Genomic DNA, 20889 nt, shown 5'->3' on the forward strand with positions numbered 1-20889 from the left:
ATCATGTAAGAAAGTATCAGACATAGGCTTCATTTTGATCCGAATACGTCAATTTGCAATAATCTTTTTCCCGCCGTGGCAGTGTCCACATTAGTTGTAACATCACGCAGACCCTGTCACAGATGGTAAGCAAAGGATCAATTGCTGTCGTCTAGTTGAGGCCTCCTGAACGCCATTCGCACTTCGAATTCGTTAAGCACCTGTCTAGAACTGTAGTGCTAAGCCCTCGCTTTAAAAACCCATCTCCTCCTATCCCTTCTGTTAGTCAAACAGCATATAAGCCGGCTTCAAATCACAATCTTTTCTATAACGCCCCCCGCTCTGCTTACATTCGAAGCTGTGTGTCGCTGATAATGCTTAGGCTTCGACAAATATAAACCCATGGTCATCTAGCAGGCTGCTGGAAGCCACGTAGCTGAATCCGCCAAAGGGATCTTCCTTTAAGCTATCCTTTAGTAGCATATCATCCAAAGGACACTTGGCCAAGATAGGGCTTAGAGGTAAATCGGTGAACTCGGGAGCAAAATTTTCTGCCAGCTCAGGGTCCGTGATCATCGGCTGGATTGGTGGCTCTATTTCCCTGGCCGCAAGCTTCTTCCAATCGATCTTCCGGAAGAACCTGTGCTTCTTGATGATTAGGAGGTCTTTGGGCATGTTCGAGCCAAGGCGCTTCGTAGGATCTTTCTTCAAAAATCTTGTTAATAGATCCTTGGCGTCAGGCCCTAGGAAATACGGCAAGACAAGCTTCTGTTTAACGATGTTGTTCTGGATCTTGGCGTGATTGCCGCCGCGGAAGGGTGGGTTACCCGTCATAAGGTCGTAACCCAGCGCACCAAACGACCACCAATCGACGGCTTTGCCGTATTTCTGACCCAAGACGACCTCCGGAGCCATGTATTCAACTGTTCCAAGTATGGACTTGCAGCTATCATCATCCACCGCTACCTTAGACAGGCCAAAGTCTGTTAGCAGGAGATGACCTTGTGCGTCTAAGAGGCAGTTTTCCGGCTTCAAATCTCTATAAACTACACCGAGCGTGTCGTGGAGATGAGATAGAGCCAGAACCATTTCTGCCATGTAAAAGGCGGCAACTGGCTCGGGGAACATCTTTTCGGTATTGAGGTGAGTGAATAGTTCTCCACCCTGCCCATACTCGAGGATAAGATATAGCCTCTCTTGATCCTGAAAGGCGTAGAATAGCTTGACAACGAAGGGGTGTCTGTTGACGGACTCGAGTATCTGCCTTTCTGTCTTTGTTTGCTCGATAAGTTTCTTGTGTACGACAACAGAAGCCTTTTTGAACTGCTTCTGCGCATAAAGCCGACCTGTAGTACGTTGCTTAACTAGTAAGACGGTTCCGTATGTGCCCTTTCCAAGACAACGCAATGTCTCGAAGTCGTCGGCCTGCATCTTTCGGGGCACTAGCCCACCTTCAATCGCGCCATATCTCTTCTCGTGCACGCTTTCACTCACGAAGTCATGCTCTAACTGGACTTCGTAACTGGTTGATCCACCCTCTGAAATTTCGTCGTCACTACGACCCATTTGGCTGGTGGTTCCGCTCATGTAGCGGCGGCGACTATTACTTCGAGTTCGAACCATAGAGCTGGAGCGAGAGCCGCTTAGACTAAGGGGCTCTAGCTGCATACGCAGCTTAGCGATGCCGCTGATAGCAGGAGAGTTATGACCACGAAGTATAGGGCTACAGTTGGCGCTAACAACGTCGTCAAGACGAGAGGTGCGGCCACGTCGCGCAGATAAAGGTGGCGTCTGGCAGTGATCCGAATCTTCGTCGCCGGACATTATTGGGGTGTGCGCGAACCCGCGAACGGTGCTAAGGGCTGGAGCGGCGGGAGGTAACATGGTGAAGAAGTTTTGGATCCTTGATAATATTTAATTAATTAACTAAGGAATAGTAAAATAGAGTCGTCCGTCGATATGACTCTCTCAACCCGCCCCTATTCAAGGTAGGCGGGAGCCACGTCGTCGCTCGGCGTCGGCGCGTGCTTCGCAAAGGTAATCTGGATGCGCTGGCTGAAGGGTCCGGGCGAGCATCTGGCTACGGACTAATGACGAAGAGAAACTGTCGGAATCGGTTTGCTGATGCATTGGCAGTCGAATAATTAATCGCGCGGAGGCGTCTTAGATTTGTTTGGTGTAAAATATGGGTTCACCGTATGGCGGTGGTTGAGAAAAGTTGAAGAGGTAAAAGGAAGTGAAAGCCGAACAGGGCAGGTGTTTGTTAATAAGGCCACCACCTGCTCTAAGACAATGGAATTATACGACTTCTTGCCTACAACAAGGGTTTTTTTTTTCTTTTACGGGCGGGGTGTAGTGAGCGGACCTCAAATTTTCACAAGCCAACCAAATCTTTTCTATTTTCAGCTGTGCAGATTGGAAAGCCCCGTGCTAAGGGTAGTCAAGGGGGGTTAGTCAGGCTAAGCGGACACCAGACCCCCAGACCCCCAGTACGCCCTAGCACTTCCTAGTACGCTCCTTCAGGCTGTTCAGGTGCCCCAACCATTAATCCACCCTACCATCCTACCTAGATACCTAGGTACCTACCACCACTAATCCATGTCCCGCGTTCCCGCGATTAGCCATTCTGCCATTCAAATATAAGCTGACTGTCAGGCACTATGCTTTTTCCTGCAACCTTTGCCATAACATTTGAACCAATAGGATGACTAAATCAAAGAACGCACACGGAATATTAATACAGTATGTATAGCAACTGTATAGCAACTGTATACATTTTGTAAAGTACTATCGTTATATAATCGTAGATATTTTAATTACTTGTCATATTGCGCTACGACAATATGAGAGACATTGAAAGCAAATTATTACCAACATTGGCTTGGTGTGCTTGCTCATCTTATGATACAGAGGATTGTGGATACAGATCCGTTAATAGGTAAAATGATGACTCGTACTTTGATATTGCGGTTGGGTAATGTGAAGAGGGTTAGAATCGGTAAAAAGTCGCCTCAAGGGGCAGAGTATTGTAAGCGAGTTATAACTTGCAGTAAGGTAATTATGTCCTACAGGGAAACCTGCAGGACAAGTCGGCATTATTTGAAACGTAGCATTAGGATAGATCGGTATGCTGCATGTGCCTTTTGGAGACCTAAAAGATGGATAATATTACAATGTTGGGTCAAAACAAAGAATTCCAATCCAAGTCCAGTGTTTTAGGAATAGTATTGATGTTTTCAACACAAAGAATAACTAGTACGTGAATCGCCCTGTTTAATTCGCAAAACAAGTAGGTATGACTGATTTAATAACCCGCTTCAAGTCAGCCTTGGAAAAAGGGGTAAGTCTATTTGAATATAAAATGTGATACTTTAAAGATCGTGAAATGGATAAACTTGGGTAATAGTTAGAATGTAGTCAAAATTGGGAAGCAACTGCTGTCTTCTGACCTTTTACGTACAAATGTAGGTTACAAATGTACAAATTCCAAACGGATTCGGCTTGAAGCTTAAAGCTAAAAACTTGGAGCTTTGACCACTGATAGCGTGTTTCTCCACTTTTATATTCACCTTCAACGCGGGTTTGAAGAATTCGCAAAAAAGCTATCAATCTACGGAAGACATGTGGATACATTTTCTATAGGGGACCGAAACTCTTCGATTATCAAGCGATACGTTATACTACTACCGTTCCAAGTTTTCGAGTAGGTACGCGCATCAGATCCAAGCCCAACATCCTGTGACCTATTGCCCATCATGATGCACCCGGCGCGACAGGCGTATGTGGAGGAGGCGGAAGATGTAAGTTTGCATATCCAATGTCTTTTCGCGCTGACGTTTGGTTAACGTCTTTTCTTCGTTAGGATCGTGGTATGACCTTGGACGAGGTCCCCGTAGATCGCGACTATGACATTCCCTCGGCAGCCGCCGGCATTGCGCCGGAGAAAGCATCAGCTATATTGTCCCAGTTTGAACGGAAGAGGCGAGCAGCAACAATGGCAGTACCTACAGATGATGGCCGAGTACGTGCTAGGCTACGGGAACTTGGGGAGCCTATCACACTTTTTGCCGAAGGCCCAGCAGACCGACGAGACAGATTAAGAGAACTCTTGACCCTACAGGCGGAACAAGCACCTACAGAATCACCAGATGTTGCTATGGAAGATGCGCCAGAAGAGGACCAGGAAGATCAAGAAGAGGAATTCTACACCACCGGTAGCGATGAATTGTTACGGACGCGGCAAGATATTGCCCGTTTCTCCCTGCCACGGGCGAAACAAAGGCTATCTTTTCAAAAGCAGGAAGCATCTATACCTTTACGAACGCACGTCAAATTTCGCAAAGAGATCAAGGAGCGCCTACAAGCATTCGAATTGCAAGGCAGCCAGACCGCAGGAGATAGGAACGTCAGTATGACGAGAATATCTCCTAATGGCGAGCTTATTGCTGCCGGAAATTGGGGAGGCTCTATCAAGCTGATCGGAATACCGACGTTGGAGGAGAAGATGACGTTACGGGGGCATACCAACAGAGTCAGTGGTATTTCGTGGTTTCCTGGCGCAACTCTTGCCGAAAATAATGTTTCGCCAGAATCGGTTAATCTGGCTTCAGGAGGAGCTGAGGGCCAGGTAAACCTTTGGTCTTTAAACAAGGACACGCCGCTCTCAACACTAGAAGGACACGGTCAACGAGTATGTCGAGTCGAGTTTCACCCTTCAGGGCGGTATCTCGCTTCAGCATCAGAAGACACTACGTGGCGCTTATGGGATGTCGAGTCGACAACGGAGTTATTACTACAAGAAGGCCACTCGAGGGGTGTCTTTGCTATTAGCTTTAATTCTGACGGTTCGCTACTGGCTAGTGCAGGCTTAGATAGCATCGGTAGAATATGGGACTTGAGGTCTGGAAGAACAGTCATGATTCTAGATGGACACGGAGACGGGCACATCAAACCTATCCATGGCATCGATTGGGGCTCAGATGGTTATCGAGTTCTGACCGGATCGGCAGACGGCTGGATCAAATGCTGGGACGTAAGGAAGGTCCAAAGGACCGGCGGTATTGGAGCTCATACCAGTGCAGTTTCGGACCTCAGATGGTACAAGGGGTTAGATGATCCTATCCTAGGTACCCCTCCAGGCCTCGACGAGAAGGGAAACCAGCTCCCTAAGAAGTCGAGCACGTTCTTTGTCTCCAGCGGATTTGACCGTAAGGTTAACATCTTTTCTGCCGATGACTGGACTCTCATACAGACCTTGGAAGGACATACTGGGCCAGTTTCGAGTGTAGATATTAGCAGAGATGCGAGATGGATAGTCAGTGGTGGACACGATAGAACAGTTAAGTTGTGGGGTCGAAATGATGGAGAGGGAATTTAGTAAATTGTAAATTGTATTGGGGGAATAGTTAAGGACGGAAGGTAAATACAAGTAAAGCTCGGAAGATACCCAATAAAATGATCTTGCTATATCGAGGAGAAAGACGATGTGCTTTTCCAGAGCAAGACGTTAACATACTATGTACCGTATATATACTGTGTATAACGTATATACATACTGTATCAGGTACCAACCTTAAAGTGTATAAGAGTAAGAGGTACCTACCTCATATCAAAGGATTGGTTAGACCCACGCCTATGGGTTCAGTAACGAATCCGATTGAGAAGCAAGGGCGATCTGATAGCAACCATTCAGATTACCATCTCCATCTTGCCATGCCATCCTACCATCCAACTTATTTCTTTGTATTAATTATTTCTTTTACTTCTACATTTGCGTAGGTATCTATCAGAATCTCAACTTTTTTTTTCTCAAAAAAAAAAAAAATACAATAAGAAACAACAGAAGAGATGATTTCGTTAATTAACACTACTTAAAAAAAGGGTTCCTTTAGGCGACTTACCTAAGGTTTGAATCGCCGTAGGAACTTTGAAGCTTTCAATTGCTTCGCTCAACTCCCCACAATCCACGGGCCACGGGCCACAACGCAATGGCGAGCATCGATCGATACCGACCTCCTCAACGGGAATCATATCAATTTCCACCTGCACCTTCTAGCAAAACCAGTATTAATAGTTCTTCAAAGTCGCCATCTAGAAGACGCGACATTCCTCCCCCGGCTCCTTCACCACCTACGAACTCTTCGCGCACATCTCCTCCAAGACCACAGTCGCGACGAAGCGCGCCATCTCCTACCCGCTCAGCAACCAGAACACCCCTCACCATGCCAAATCAATGGTATTTTAGTCAGGACGAGGTTCTTAGCAGCCCTAGCATCTTGGATGGATTGTCGCCACAAGAGGAGAGGTTAAGGCGAGCAAAAGGCGTCAACTTTATATACCAAGCTGGCATTCTGCTCGAACTTCCTCAGACTACCCTCTACGTTGCCGGCGTGTTCTTTCACCGATTCTTCATGAGATGCAGCATGGTTGAGGAAAAACATGGGATACACCACTATGTGAGTCTACCAACAAACCAAGCCAAACCATCCGACAAAAAAAAGACATAACTAATCGTGTCTGGTACAGAACATCGCTGCGACTGCGCTTTTCTTAGCGAACAAGACGGAAGAGAATTGCCGCAAAACTAAAGACATTATTATCGCAGTTGCAAAAGTCGCACAGAAGAATGTTAAGCTTATCGTAGATGAGCAGTCTAAAGAATACTGGAGATGGCGTGACAGTATCCTCATGTTTGAGGAGGTTATGCTCGAGAACTTAACCTTCGACCTCATGATTGAAAGCCCGCACTTTAAGTTATACGACTTCCTTGGTCAATTACAGTCGATTCACAATAAGAACCTGCGACATGCCGCTTGGGCTTTCTTAAACGACTCGTGCCTAACCACCCTACCACTTCTCATGGACGCGCGGGATATCGCCATCGCAGCTATCTTCTTCTCCAGCGTTTTCACTGGGGAGCGGATAGAAGACATGAACGGCGAGGCATGGTGGAAAGCGCTAAATGGCAACGAGGATAACTGTGCGAAGGCAATACTTGTCCTCAAAGATTTCTACATCGAGAATCCCCTACGCAAGCAGGAGAATCCATATTCGCAGTCTCCTGTCTTTATTCTCGATAGTACTCGAAGAAGAGGCGAGGACATCGATATACGTTCAACTAATGGCACCCCTAGAACCGATAGTGCTACTCAGAGCCCCAGAGGCAAAGTTAGCAGTGTTGACGAAGCGGCAGCAGAAAGGGAAATCGACACGGCTGCTGCCGAGTCTGCCTCCCAGGCTGCCCCGGGTGATTCGGACGTCGTCTTAAAGGAAGCAGCGAATAATCCTGGTCTCCACCCAGGGACTAATGGCACTAAGCGGAAAGAAGTCGAATCGCTCGCACCAGAGAGCCGGGACACGAAACGGCAACGTCTTAGCTCGGATGACGACGAGGGTGAGGTGTATGAATAGGGAACTACATCATCCCAGGACGAAGAGTCGGAAGGAGATAATCAAGGGGAGGTAGAACGACCTAAGTCTGAGTCTGAGTTTGAGCCTGAACCCGAGCCCGTAGCCTTGGGAGTAGGTGAATCCGACTCAGGATATGCAGCATCGGACGATGAATAACGTTTAAGACGCTTTTTACGCGTTTTCGGGTATCATGGAACCCAGCTATTTTCCAAATCGCTATATCACGAAATAGGCCTACCTATTCCGGTTCAGATTTCTACATTTGGATAGCCGGCGCGATTTCGGTCTCTACTATTACTACCACCAAACCTGTAATATGATTCACGCACTGGTTAAGGTTATAGGGATAAATCTGCCGGTCTAAGGGAGCAAAAGGCAATACGTTCGGAAATACCTGATTTGGTTCCTTTTTTTTCTTGTTTCCTACAAGAGCCTTAAGGCTGCATGCGGCGTTCTCGGCTCAAGGGCAACAGCGGAGTTAATCACGGCACATTCTGACTTCTCTCGAGGCGAGGGGGCGGCGCGGTGCCGTTTTATTTTCTTCTAGGTTAGGTCTACGATACCTCTGTTACATTACGTTCTACAGTCAGGTTGTTGTACAGTAGAATGGACGCATAAGGTGCATTGCATTATGAGGGGCTTTGTAGCAGAGGTATCTATCTCCTTAGGGGGAAGGGGTGGCTAAGTGATACCGGACTTTTTGATAGGCTTCGAACTATTGAATGCATAAGTCATAATCATCGTATTTCATCTTGTTCAAATGCTCAAGTTTATTAATGCTATGCTTACTATGTGTTCGGTTGCTATAGAGCAACATCCGCCATAATGGGTATCGATTCCTTCCGAAAAATGTACATGTATCTATCCTATCTATCCGTTTTAGACCGCCCAAATGTTCAAGTAAATCGCACGACGCCGCCTTTCCCTCCACGCTGACTCTTGATCTCGTCCATATAGTCAATCACGTCGATCCAGTTACTTATCTCGTTAAGACGTATGCGTTCCTTCTTCGATAGTAGGGCGGCGTTACGGTCCGGGCCGAAGCCTGGCCCGCACATCTCATTTAGATGGTGTATCGCTAGTTTAAGGGGTAGCGGTGCTCGTGCCACATTGTTCATGAATACGTCGACGGCTTCCCAGGGACAGGCGTTGTACCCGGCGAAGAGCGCCGGGTTTGCGAGAAGTGCGCGTGCGGACATGAGGCCGGATAGGTTGGGTAAGTGGAGTTTTGGCTTGGAGGAGTTGTTCCCAGTGGTATCGAGGGACGAATCGCTAGAGGTAGTGAATGTGGGCTGGGGGTCTAGGAGGTGAGAGGTGTACGGGAGTGTAGACAAGGTAAAAACGTCGCCAGATACGAGGATTGGCAGTTTCGTGCCAAACATAGAGGTGAGCATCTCGAGCGCCTCGACATTAATGGGTATACTGCTAGGAGTGTTGCGCGTGCGCGGATGGATGGTAAGCCAGTCGATGTTCCGGTGGTGCTCGTCCCCTAAGACAGTAGTGATAAAGTCTACTGTCTGCCGCAGGTCCTTATGTACTCGAATCTTAACGCTGACGCTACGGCCTACGCGACCGTCAACATCGGAATCGGCACCGGCGAAACTATCTACATCCCACCCGTCGCGCGCGAGCCGCTCCCTCGTCGCAACCACCATATCGCGCACCAGCTCGCGGCGGCCCATCAGCGCGGCACCCAGGGTTTCGGCGCAGGCCCAGCTCTGGGGACACCCGCAGTTGAGGTCGACGCCGTTGACGAAGGGGGCGGCGAGGGAGGCAGCGCGAGACAACTCGACGGGGTCGTTGGCGCCGAATTGGGCTATGGTCGGGACCTCGGCGCCGGTCGACGAGACGGTTAGGTCGCTGTCGCGCGCCACACTGCTCCGGTTGAACTCCTTAGCTAGGATCATGGGCGTCCAGCATAGGTCCGTGCCGAAGTGGTGCACCGTCTGCCGGAAGGCGAGCTTGCTGTACCGCACCATGGGCGCGCAGGCGTATAGGAGTCGTTTCTGGGATCTGGCTGCATCGAAGAGCTTGAGAGGGCTAGGGAGATATGTTAGATCGGATTTAGAAAGGAGGTAGTATAGGGGCGTACTGGATCTTAGGCTGGAGGAGCTGACCTCCGTTTTCTTGTAAGTCCATCTTGGTCACCTGTGTACGTGTTGGGATTGGAGGTGGAACATGTTGCGACAGATATATTTTGTGTGGTTATATTCCAATAGTGTTGCAATTTTTGGCGCGGTTCTAATATACAAATGTCAAAAATCTTATCATGGCCTACAGATTTATGAATTGGAGTTGCATTACGCTGGTATGTGCTGATATATAATATAATGTATGTTCTTGTATAGTTGAAATCTGAAGCTAAGTGTAAAAGTCAAAAAGAGATATGATCTTGGTGGGGTTAGGTACCTACGTGGGATGGAGGGGTAGCAAGCTGAAATATGCAATTAAGCCCTTGTAATAAATCATTGGAAAGTTTACTTTCTTAAGGGGAAGAAGTTTTTCATTCATCACTTATAAGTGACGCTTAATTATCCCAATCTCTTATATCTTTCTCTTATAATGGCAGCAAAGAAGCCTGTTATTGGGCTTTTAGGGGGTGGTCAACTTGGACGTATGCTCTGCGAAGCGGCTGGACCCTTAGGAATACCAATTGCTATCCTCGATGCTGAAGATTGCCCGGCAAAACAGATTAACCAGAGCAGTCTTCACGTTACTGGATCTTTCAAGGACGCGGAGAAGATCAAACTCCTAGCATCCCGTGTTGACTTCCTCACGGTTGAGATCGAGCATGTGGAGACGGAGGTGCTAGAAGAAATAGCAACGAAAGGTGTAGAGGTGCCTTCGCCTGATGGGAATGGTACAATATTGAAGAAAGTACCTGTGCATCCGTCATGGAAGACCATACGCTTAATTCAAGACAAGTATCGCCAGAAGGAATACTTTGCTCAAAATGGTATTCCCGTCACTGAACAGATGGCTATAGAGTCTGGAGAGGGCAAAGCCGATTCTCTGGATGAGGCAGCTTGGAAGTATGGATTCCCTTTTATGTTAAAAGGCAGTAAAGGCTCGTACGATGGCCGTGGAAACTTCAAAGTTAGCGGTCCGGAAGATTTGAAGAATGTCGCAGAGCAGATGGGAGACCAGCCGTTATATGCGGAAAAGTGGGTGCCTTTCGAAATGGAGCTCTCAGTCATGGTATTACGGACAGAGGATGACAACGGCAACTTAAAGCACGTCTATCCGTATCCAGTCGTTGAGACTATACACGAAGATAGCATATGCACCAAGGTGTTCTATCCGCCACGGAGCATACCAGAAGACGTCAAAAAGCGAGCGCAAAATGTAGCAAGCGATGTCATAGCTAGTCTTTGGGGTCGAGGAGTCTTCGCAGTAGAGATGTTCTTACTTGCTGACGGCCAGATTCTGGTGAACGAAGTCGCTCCTCGTCCGCATAACTCTGGTCATTTTACTAGTATGCATTTCCTATCCGCTACTCACTCCTGGAAGCTTTTTAAACTCCCTTTATTAGCCTTACTCTCCCCCAGGGCTTTCCTAGCGAGTGGTTACTAACTATGAACCTTATAGTCGAAGCCGTACCTCAACTGTCACAATATAAGGCTCAACTATACTCCATACTAGACCTTATCCCGCAGACAGGCGCAAATCTCAACGCGCGAGTGTCTTCCGCAATTATGCTTAATGTTCTTGGCGGTGCTCAGCCGAGTTCTCACAATAGATTCGTGGAGCTTGCTGAGAGCGCGTATGATGAATTCACGGATGTATATGTACATCTCTACGGGAAGGAATCGAAGCCGGGGCGGAAAATTGGTCATATAACCGCCACGGGGTTCTCCTCCGTTGAACGTCTAGCTGAGACCATAACCCCTCTCATCAGTGCTATGGATGAGATTCGAGCTGAACGTATCGGCTCGAAGAGCTCAGCGCAGACAAAAGCGCCACGAGCGAAAGCCGTCCCTCTAGTTGCTGTAACTATGGGGTCCGATTCGGATTTAACCACCATGACAGCCGGTCTGAAGATTTTAGATGAGTTCAATGTGCCTTACGAAGTCCGTATAACATCGGCGCATCGAACACCACATCATATGATGAAATTCGCAGCGGAAATGTCAAAATCTGGCTGTAAGGTTATCATTGCGGCAGCAGGTTAGTACCTAGAAAATTTCTCGTGTTTATTATAAACCACTCTCGATGTGTGAAACCTGCCTTAGTTGGCAGAACTAATGAGTATAACCTACATATTCATCATTCATCATCCCTAATCGTCCACCGAAATCACCGAATGGGATCTTTACTAATATCGGAAACAGGGGGTGCTGCACACTTGCCGGGTATGCTCGCGTCTGAGGTGCATATTCCAGTAATAGGCGTTCCTGTGAAGGCGTCGGTGTTGGATGGTGTCGATAGTTTGCACAGCATCGTCCAAATGCCAAGGGGCATACCCTGCGCTACAGTCGGAATCGGGAATTCAACCAACGCCGCGCTGCTCGCGATCCGGATTTTAGGTAGCGCATATCCAGAATATGCGGAGCGCATGAAACGCTACCAGGACAATATGAAAAACGAGGTGCTAGCTAAAGACGAGAGGATACAATCTGTGGGCTGGCAGCAATATTTACAGGGTATGCAGAAAAAATGAGCTATACATAGATTCCCTACGGCGGCCCCAGTGTGGATCTCGGAACCCCGTCGGCGTAAAATTCGTCCATAGTCGGATTCACGAGGAATATCATTGGATATATTACTACCTCACATTATATTAGTACACACTTCTTTCATGTGATTACTACTTAGACCATACACATGAGACTCAGTTACTTATATACTAGGCTTCAAAACTCAGAGCAGAACTTAGAACATTCTGAACCAATAAAGGTTAACCTATGATGTTATACACAGTAGTCAAAGAAGGTATTCGATCTTCGTACGCCCTGGATCACTTGAACGATGAGGACTCTGAGAAGAGTATTTTGCGTAACCTTACATATTAACATTACGTGATTATATTGAAGGTTCAAGTCAACTATAGTAGCTAAGGTTATGGCTAAACCGTATATAGGATCTATAGTCTCCGGTTCCCGTTAACCCGTGGTCGGGGCCCGACATCCTTAACGCCGAACAAGTTGACAAAACATACTCGAGTATTTGGGATGGTCTCATATCGATATATCTAGGTACCTTCTAGTGCGAAGTCGGTAAAAGGTTCATAGGAACTTTTGTAAAATTGGGGCTTGATAATATTTGAGTAATAGGTTGATAGGCATGTAAAGGTACCGCATGTAGTGATGAATAATCCCACTCTCTTAAAGCCGCAAGGACCATCGTGGTGGTGATGCCATATGCAGTAACTGCATGTGGTCAGGGTGCATGATCTTCGGTATGATCTATGTGACCAACTTAGCAAACTAGAACACATTACGGAAGCTTAATATCTGTAAAAATGCGTAGTTTGATCAGCTCTCACTCTAGAGTAAGGGGCTAGAATCGTCGGGGTTTTACGTATGGAGGTATTAGAAAGCCGAGATGCTAAAGCCGTCCCGCAAAAACCGTACCGTTGACGTAGCATGCACACGCCATCACTATTACCATATTGCGCCAGGTATGAATCTATTCAATGTCCCGAAGGCAGGTACGTTTGATATATAAGGCCTCGCCGCCGCAATGACTCGACAAGATTCAAACCATATCGAACTCACGAACCTTCACAGTTAACCTACAAGCTCTTGAGAAACTCGTCGACATTCCCTAAAAGAAAGAACAGACGAAACAGCAAATATGCCTACGCTAGTTGGAAAAGAAATCGGACCTACGGGGTACGGGTTGATGGGCCTGACCTGGAGGACGGAACCCGTCTCGGACGAGAAGGCTTTCGAAGCGTTGAAGGCCGCGCTGAAAAATGGGATGAACTTCTGGAACGGTGGCGAGTTCTACGGACCGCTCGAACGAAATTCCCTCGTACTGCTGGAGCGTTACTTCGCGAAGTACCCCGAGGACGCCGAAAAGGTCGTGCTTAGTATCAAAGGCGGCATGGACCCCAACGGACTTGGACCTGATGGTTCACCGGAGGGCACTCGTCGGTCTATCGACACCTGTATTGCCCAACTCAAAGGCCGCAAGAAGATTGACATCTTCGAGTTTGCACGCCGTGACCCCAAGGTGCCTTTAAGTGTAACCTTTGGAGTTATCGAGAAGGAGTGTAAGTCTTCGACCTCCTTTTATATTTTTGCTTACCTCCCGGCTTCCAAATCGGCAATTCTGTTAACTACCCCTGTACACATTTAGAGTTTCTAACATACTAACATGTATTAGATATCCAAACGGGTAAGATTGGAGGCATCTCGCTTTCCGAAGTTAGAGCTGAGACGATCCATGAGGCCGTGAAGGTAACAAAGATCGTGGGGGTTGAGGTCGAACTCTCGCTGTAAGTATACACTGCCAATATATTACCAAGATGTTCCTCAGAAGCGTAACAGAAACAGTGAGCTAACTGGCCCATGAAGATTCAGCAGGGAAATCCTCGACAACGGTGTAGCCGACGCATGCGCACAGTACGATATCCCGATAATCGCTTACTCGCCCGTTGGCCGAGGTTTCTTGACAGGCCAGATAAAGTCGCTAGATGACGTGAAGCCGGAGCTCCGGTCCTGGCCGTGGTTCCAGCCGGGCAACTTCGAGGTCAATCTGCAGCTGGCGTCACAGGTCGAGGAGCTGGCCAAGAAGAAGGGTGTGACACCAGCCCAGCTAGCTATCAACTGGACCATTCGCTTGTCATCATGGCGTAAAGGCGCCCCTAAGACCATTATCCCGATCCCTGGTGCCACGACGGTGGCCCGTATCGACGAGAACGGCGTACAGGTAGATATCTCGGACGAGGAGATGGCTCAGATCGATACTACGCTCTCTAAATTCAAGCCTAGCGGCGGCCGGTACCCGGACGTTGTTCCTGTTAACACGTAAATTCAGAAGGGTAGGGTGGAAAGGGATTTGGAGCGTTACTGGGATTGTTGCTCATATTAGAATACTGTTGTTATTTACAATGGTAAACGCTAAATGACAAACACCTCTCTATCACATATTATATTGGTAGTTAAATGTTTGTACATGCCTACCTACCTGTGCATATAGGCCATAATAACAACTGTACTTCCAAAGATTTAACAAAGGCCACACTAGCCGTGTTCTAGTAGTGTATTCAACTTGTACATTTACCTCTGAGTATCAATGTTCGATTCCCTTGGTGGCTACATTTTTCTCGTTACTTCTTTTCTCTACTATTTTGTTCACGCCCGTTGCCATTTGCACGTCTTTAGAGAATTTCCTAATGTTTTGTTTTATTGAAATAGAGACCTACATCTTCAAGGGCTTAATCGCTACTTGAGTTGACTTATGCTGTATATGTTTCCAATTTCTCACCTTTCAATAGCTCAACACCCTTAGAGACCTATTATTATGGTTAGTTAATCAATATTATAATAATATGATTCATATGTTGACGGATACCACTATCAGGCAAGAAAGTCTCGACAGATTAGCAAGCCTGGAAAGGCCGCTATTAAGCATTGCAGAATTCTTGGTATTGCTCATCACTTAGTGATTAAAGAAGGAGGTAAAATCAGATGACTTTAAGAATGTACTTACGTTAGAAAGAATGTGAGTTGGTAGTTGGTAGTTCGTGAGTACCTATCCTAGATACGTTAGGTCAAGATGCTCGTCGGTGATGAACCATAAGGAGCCAACACAGCAATATTATTAGATCAGCAACATTCTTCAACCTCATCGAATTAGTGTTTGCTCTTCATTGCCTATGCTAGCATGGAACATGATATGTTCTATTTAGCATATCGAGTAGATCGTAGCAAGTTATGACCTATTTAAGTCGATAGAAGGGACTTATACAAAAATCATGAGAAGAGGTCAAACTTGGATCAATGTGAAAATTGCTGTGAAAATTCCTACAGTCAAGTAAATATGGGGCTTACAGTTTAGCTCCACTCGGAAATTTATTATATAAACTCCTCTCTTAAAGCGATATCTAGTTGCACTTCAGGTATCTCACCTGTTTATAGAGTAGCGTAGTCTTGAATATCCACTCTCCACTCATGAAACATGAAACAGTGCAAATGTCGATTTGCGTAAAGGTAAAAAGAGCCTTGAACTAATCTTGCATTTATTGGTACGATATTATTAGTGCGTCCAAGCGGTCCGTCCCAACGCGTCGGGAGTTCCGCCGGTTTCCATTCTAGGCTTCTTTTCAATGCCTGCATCTTCTAAGTCTCATCGACAATCGACAATGCGTGATGAGCATTATCAATACCTAGTGTAGATTGATCACCATAATCTTGATGATCGGTCTCGTGAGCCTCGTTGTCGCACATCTTTTCTACATAGTATCTGCATAAGGTATGTGACAGTGATCCCCTTACTTCATAGTAGAATATAGTAACTGTACGTGCCAGATTATAGATTACTTGCATATACATACCTACATAAAGATGGCCCTTGTCGTCTCTGCATACATATATATCGCATTGAAACGTGACAAGGGGTCAATGGCATATCTCTTCGTCCTATTGCACGTCTGTTTCCTACCCCTAATTCACAATCACAGCGTCGCGGGAATTTTTGCAAAATTTTGAGGATCCTAGCTTACTGGGTTGCATGAATATGGAAGCTCGTTCCTTGGGCTGATGGAATGAATAAACCTGGTTTATTCATTTTGTTATGCATAGAGCTTTTACCAAGCACACTTTAGCCTACCTAAGTAATCTTCGTCCCCGTATTTCAACTACCTTAGTGTATTCTAGCGGCCGTCTTGTTTGGTTTATTAGATACCTAGCTATAGTATTATAATAATGTGGGTGTCCTTTTCCTCTATTTGAATTTCTTTCCGGCTTTTGTTAAACTATAGAAAACCTTAGCGTTGAAAAAACACGAAGCCCTCGCTATCTATCTAGCAATCCAAAGCCGGCAGGTGTAACGCCGGCTTATGCTAACAAAATTTAGGGTCTAGGTGATCCGAAAACCAAAAGGAGGCTTCGTCATTTCAGGTGTGCTCCACCGTGTTAGACAGCCAATTAATCAACTAGGACCACCCCAGAGCTAGCTTGGCTTTTGGTCAGGTACAGGCAGCATTAAGCGTCCAATTAAAGTAGTTGCGCTAATATACGTGAAGTATACGGATCCGTACACGTATAGTACCTACCCTACTTACTAGGTTAAACCCAATAACCTCGCTCTCCTTTGCTTGCAACTCCGAATTACAATTGCCCTCTTGACACCCGACGAGAATGCCGGTGCGACTACGATTTTGATCAGGGAACAGGACACTCGAATCGATCGATATAGACATCACCACCTGCATTACCATCACTATCACCATCGGCGCACTTCGAATTCGGGGCGAAAGAACATACCAGTTAATACTTCTGGATATTGGGATTGGAAAAGAATATTGATATTGGCTTTTTCTATCATTTTCGCTATGATAATCCTTGGTATTCGTCAAACCGCCGCATTCGCCTATAACGTCTAAAGCGATCCAACCGATTTTCAATTTCATGTTAAGGTTTTTGCGGTTTCGCAATTACTTGTCCGAACGAACCTTACTCTATCTGAATTGGCTTTACATGTGATTCCATACCCATCGCAACCTAATATCGCTTTGATTTACTCTCGAGTCCTACGAACGTTACGAATTTGCACAGCCTCTTTTGCTCTTTGGGGTATACTTTGGATACACCGGCATCAACCTAATTCATACGCTCGCATCCGCTTTCGAAAGGCGGTGCGGCTAATTGCAGTCTGCAGTCTGCAGTCTGTCTTAATCTGTCACCTGTTTCTACTAGACTCTAGTAATCATCACCTCGTAGAGTTTTTCGCGAATACTCTCCGTTGGTGACCTGCGCAAACGACAAACCTCTACGATATCTAATACGATAATTAACCGGCCTTATGTCGCCAACGCGAACGGTTACTACTCCGCCAGCCCAGGCTCAGGCCTCGGGGTCGGGATCTGGCTCCATGTCTTATCCACCTCTGCCAGCATCACCTACGCTGACAAACCCGGATATGATATTGCCAGATTACGAAGATTCATATTCTTCTCCAGATAGATCACAATCGCCTTTGACTATGTGGAAGAACACACAAGTTGCTAGTATGAGCTTTGATCTTACTCCTCAAGCCTTCACAGGGCCCGTCACCCCTACTACCCCTATCATATATGGAAACGGGACGATGCTATCGGATATCGGGGAGGTCACAGAGGTTGAGAGCACCTGCCCTCCGAATAAGGCACGGTCCGGGTCTACGCGTAGTGACGACTCGATACAACCGGCATCCATGATGCATTACGAGACGCTGAAGAAGAAAGACTCGAAGCTTTCTCGTGATAGGCGAGCATCAATAGACTCGACAAGTACTATTACCACCCACGAGCAAGCTACATTATTTGCCGACTTTGACGACACTGTCAGTGTCGACGACAGTAACTTTCAAGGCGATGACGAAGAAAGTGTTGCCGATTCTTACATCGACGATGCATCTATTCAGGGACATGTCTTGCCAAGTAGTGAGGTCCGGGCCAGAATTGGAGAGGAGCGCTACTCAACTGCGCTGAGTCGAAGAGCGGAGCAGATATTGGCAAATGCTAAACGACGATTGACGGTAAGTATCCTTGAATTACAGTTGATCTTGTTTATCTGACGCATAATAGACCATGGAAGGAAATTTGAGCCGGGCACGAACCCTTCACTCCCCTACCATATCCACTGATTCAGGTTCAACAGCTTCACCCACCATGTCTCGGCCTACAACTGCAATCCACCGCGATCATGATTCTACTCGCCGCAAGAGTGGGCATGGCCACACAAGAGTATCTAGCGAGAATAATATCCCTACTCTTCCCCTTGATGTGATCAAGCCGGGTGTGTTTGTGCCGAGATCTTCGAGTGCCTTGGGCGCAGCGGGTGGATATCGACCGCCCCTCCACAGCCCTCGTAGCGCAGATTACATCAATGAGGGTGCTAAATCATCCTTCTACGCTAAAGAGTCTACCCTCGAACCGTTAAGCGAGGATGATGCCTCGCAAGAGATAGATTCGTCAAGGCCGAGTTTGGAGGGTTCGAGATTAGATACGTTCCTAAGTCCGACTTTTGGGTCTTATACAGACAAAGGGCTGCGGCGATCTGCGTCGACAGCACAAATGCGAGATCTAAAAGACCAAATGAAAGATCTCAAAGGAAGACTGTCTACGCTAAGAGACCAAGCCCGAGCGGATAGCTTAAAGCGTCAAAGTATCCAGAACCTGCGAACGCCTAGTCCTTTCACGCACGCTCGAGTTGATCAGTGGTATGCTGATACGGCACAATATGAGGACGACAGTTCTGTTCATAGCGGTTATCAATCGCAGCGATCGAATGACGATGTTTCCACTATTGACGTTAACGAGGGGCATTTAGCGGCGAAACGTATGGTACTCGAAACGGATGAAGCGCAGGTCCCGAAGGAGATCTCCACAGAGGAAATCGTTCCAGTGCAGTCAAAGGGTATCGAAAGTAGCTCTTATCCACCTGAGAATAACGAGTCACCAATAATCAACCAAGTGGAGGATGATTTTGATATGAAGACAGAGGATGGTTACGATGACAGTGATGGGACAGAGAAAGACGAGGAACAACAGGAACAAGTGGAGCTAGAAGAGGAGGACGAACAGAACCTGGTAGATGATAGTGCAAGCGAGAGTGGCGCGTCTTCGTATTACGATTCCGTCCAAAACCAGGTTTCTCATGAGGATCGTGAAGATGCTTTCGACTATGAGCATTTCTTCCTGCACAGTGCAATGGGTAGTATGAGCCGAAGTAAGATGAGAAGCAAGGGCAGCCGCGAGAGTTTTAGCTCCGAAGACTCGGTAGAGACGACCCGAGGACCAGTTGCATCCACCAATGTGACCTCTTCCAGTAAGATTGGAAGGCATTCTCGCAGAGGCAGTACCGGCTCAATCTCGTCCGTAGACTCATTTGCAACAGCTACAGAGGGTCGGAGTACGAGGACAGAACATTTTGTGGAGGTTTATGGCGAGTACGGTGTTATAATACCCAAACGTGCCCGAACGCATACGCCAGATACGGCAAAACGAGCCGGATTCTCTACCGAGGCGAGCGATTCTAGTTCCGATAAGATTCGATTTAGACACTCAGATATCCGACGACCGCAGAGTAGCGCGGCGGCATTCATGCATCGTCCTTCGGTATCGTCGTTAGACTCGAATAAGACACATAGGAGCTTCCCTTTGGTGAATAAGCCGAAGGTTAACGGTGGCATGTTAACGCCACGAGAATCGCCGGACAGGGAGTTGAAGCAAATCTCGGAAGTTATTCTAAACGAGAGTGCCTCCAGCAGCCAGAGCGGAGACAGTAGAGCAACTCCGATCGAGATGCTACAAAAAGATGATCGAATACTTGTTGAGCGTCTAGTTGCTAGCCTTGGCCGATGTGTTCTTGGTTTGGCTGAATCCAGCCGCAACACGGCTGAGTATCGGGCGTATCGGAGGAAAATAGAGGTGGCGAGACGAGTTTTGGAGAGTTTGGACGGATCCGCGTAATACTTAATGCACATCTGATCAGGCGTTTGCGAATTATACCATTTGATAGGCGCATCGTGTTCATGGAGCAAGGCTACGAGAGCTTTTCCATTTTTATTCCCCTTTTTAGGACATAATGTTTTGGTAACTTGTGTCTTTTATTGTCAAGGAGTTCTTCATATGGATTACGATTATGAGGAAGAGAAAAAAGAAGATCCCTTTCTGCACTATAGTACTCTTTGATCCATATGGTCCATGGATTGAATTTAGGAGAGTTCATCGGGTCAGTCACAGTAGCGATGGCTTTTACATAGCATAACTCTTCGATACCCTCGGCTGATATGTAGCCGTTCTATTTGTACCTATTGCTTAAAAGTTATAATCCGCATATAGCTAAATATTGAACCGAAACAGCATGGTTATAAATTATTCAAGTCCTACGTGTACAAATTCTAAGTTGTTTTGGTAGTTAATATGTTCGATTCTGTTTGCTGATCTGATTGTAAAATTGCGGAAGCCAAGTTTGTCGCAATACAGGCATACCAATAATGCAATATTAATAACTACAATAACTGAATTAACCCGTTTAATATACTTAAAATAGTAAATTAGGCCGCATTTTGTACTAGAATAAATGCATAGATTGGAGATTTGGGGGTTGCAGCTGCCTTTCAGTTCTGCCAGTTTAACATCCCCTGTTCCTTCTTACTAATAAATCTTACCTGTACTAAGACTGCACCTTCCTTCTAGATCACCATTTATTTACCTATTCATTAATATATCTCTATATACATTTGTATAATAGCATTTTTATAACCTTCCACTCTAAATATGGATTAAACACCCTTCCAAGTCGTAATCCCATTACCAAGGCCACCCATGGATAAGATCTGCTTTCA

General features: G+C 46.5%; 7 protein-coding genes across 7 annotated transcripts; 5 read left to right on the forward strand and 2 right to left on the reverse strand.

Moving 5' to 3' along the window:
• Window positions 1–357: 357 nt before the first annotated feature.
• GL218_03814 (Serine/threonine-protein kinase psk1) lies at window positions 358–1863 on the reverse strand (the record flags this gene model as incomplete). The annotated part of the gene is made up of 1 exon (XM_033580392.1): window positions 358–1863. One exon carries the CDS (start codon window positions 1861–1863, stop codon window positions 358–360), a length of 1506 nt encoding a protein of 501 aa, XP_033437044.1.
• Window positions 1864–3734: 1871 nt separating this feature from the next.
• On the forward strand, window positions 3735–5356 carry GL218_03815 (U4/U6 small nuclear ribonucleoprotein Prp4; the record flags this gene model as incomplete). The annotated part of the gene is made up of 2 exons (XM_033580393.1): window positions 3735–3779; window positions 3842–5356. The coding sequence occupies 2 exons, from the start codon at window positions 3735–3737 to the stop codon at window positions 5354–5356; spliced, it is 1560 nt and encodes a 519-aa protein (XP_033437045.1).
• A 610-nt stretch (window positions 5357–5966) lies between these two features.
• GL218_03816 (Cyclin pch1) lies at window positions 5967–7389 on the forward strand (the record flags this gene model as incomplete). The annotated part of the gene is made up of 2 exons (XM_033580394.1): window positions 5967–6434; window positions 6505–7389. 2 exons carry the CDS (start codon window positions 5967–5969, stop codon window positions 7387–7389), a joined length of 1353 nt encoding a protein of 450 aa, XP_033437042.1.
• An 896-nt stretch (window positions 7390–8285) lies between these two features.
• Window positions 8286–9528, reverse strand: GL218_03817 (tRNA-dihydrouridine(20a/20b) synthase [NAD(P)+]-like; the record flags this gene model as incomplete). Its single annotated transcript, XM_033580395.1, has 2 exons — window positions 8286–9429; window positions 9482–9528. 2 exons carry the CDS (start codon window positions 9526–9528, stop codon window positions 8286–8288), a joined length of 1191 nt encoding a protein of 396 aa, XP_033437043.1.
• A 423-nt stretch (window positions 9529–9951) lies between these two features.
• GL218_03818 (phosphoribosylaminoimidazole carboxylase) lies at window positions 9952–12049 on the forward strand (the record flags this gene model as incomplete). The annotated part of the gene is made up of 3 exons (XM_033580396.1): window positions 9952–10864; window positions 10978–11556; window positions 11721–12049. 3 exons carry the CDS (start codon window positions 9952–9954, stop codon window positions 12047–12049), a joined length of 1821 nt encoding a protein of 606 aa, XP_033437040.1.
• Window positions 12050–13185: 1136 nt separating this feature from the next.
• On the forward strand, window positions 13186–14367 carry GL218_03819 (Pyridoxal reductase; the record flags this gene model as incomplete). Its single annotated transcript, XM_033580397.1, has 3 exons — window positions 13186–13606; window positions 13720–13831; window positions 13911–14367. The coding sequence occupies 3 exons, from the start codon at window positions 13186–13188 to the stop codon at window positions 14365–14367; spliced, it is 990 nt and encodes a 329-aa protein (XP_033437041.1).
• Window positions 14368–17361: 2994 nt separating this feature from the next.
• On the forward strand, window positions 17362–20011 carry GL218_03820 (uncharacterized protein; the record flags this gene model as incomplete). Its single annotated transcript, XM_033580398.1, has 2 exons — window positions 17362–18075; window positions 18125–20011. The coding sequence occupies 2 exons, from the start codon at window positions 17362–17364 to the stop codon at window positions 20009–20011; spliced, it is 2601 nt and encodes an 866-aa protein (XP_033436309.1).
• Between the last annotated feature and the right edge of the window lie 878 nt (window positions 20012–20889).

Source organism: Daldinia childiae (assembly GCF_008694065.1).
Source record: "Daldinia childiae strain JS-1345 chromosome Unknown Scaffold3, whole genome shotgun sequence".
Lineage (NCBI taxonomy): Eukaryota > Fungi > Ascomycota > Sordariomycetes > Xylariales > Hypoxylaceae > Daldinia > Daldinia childiae.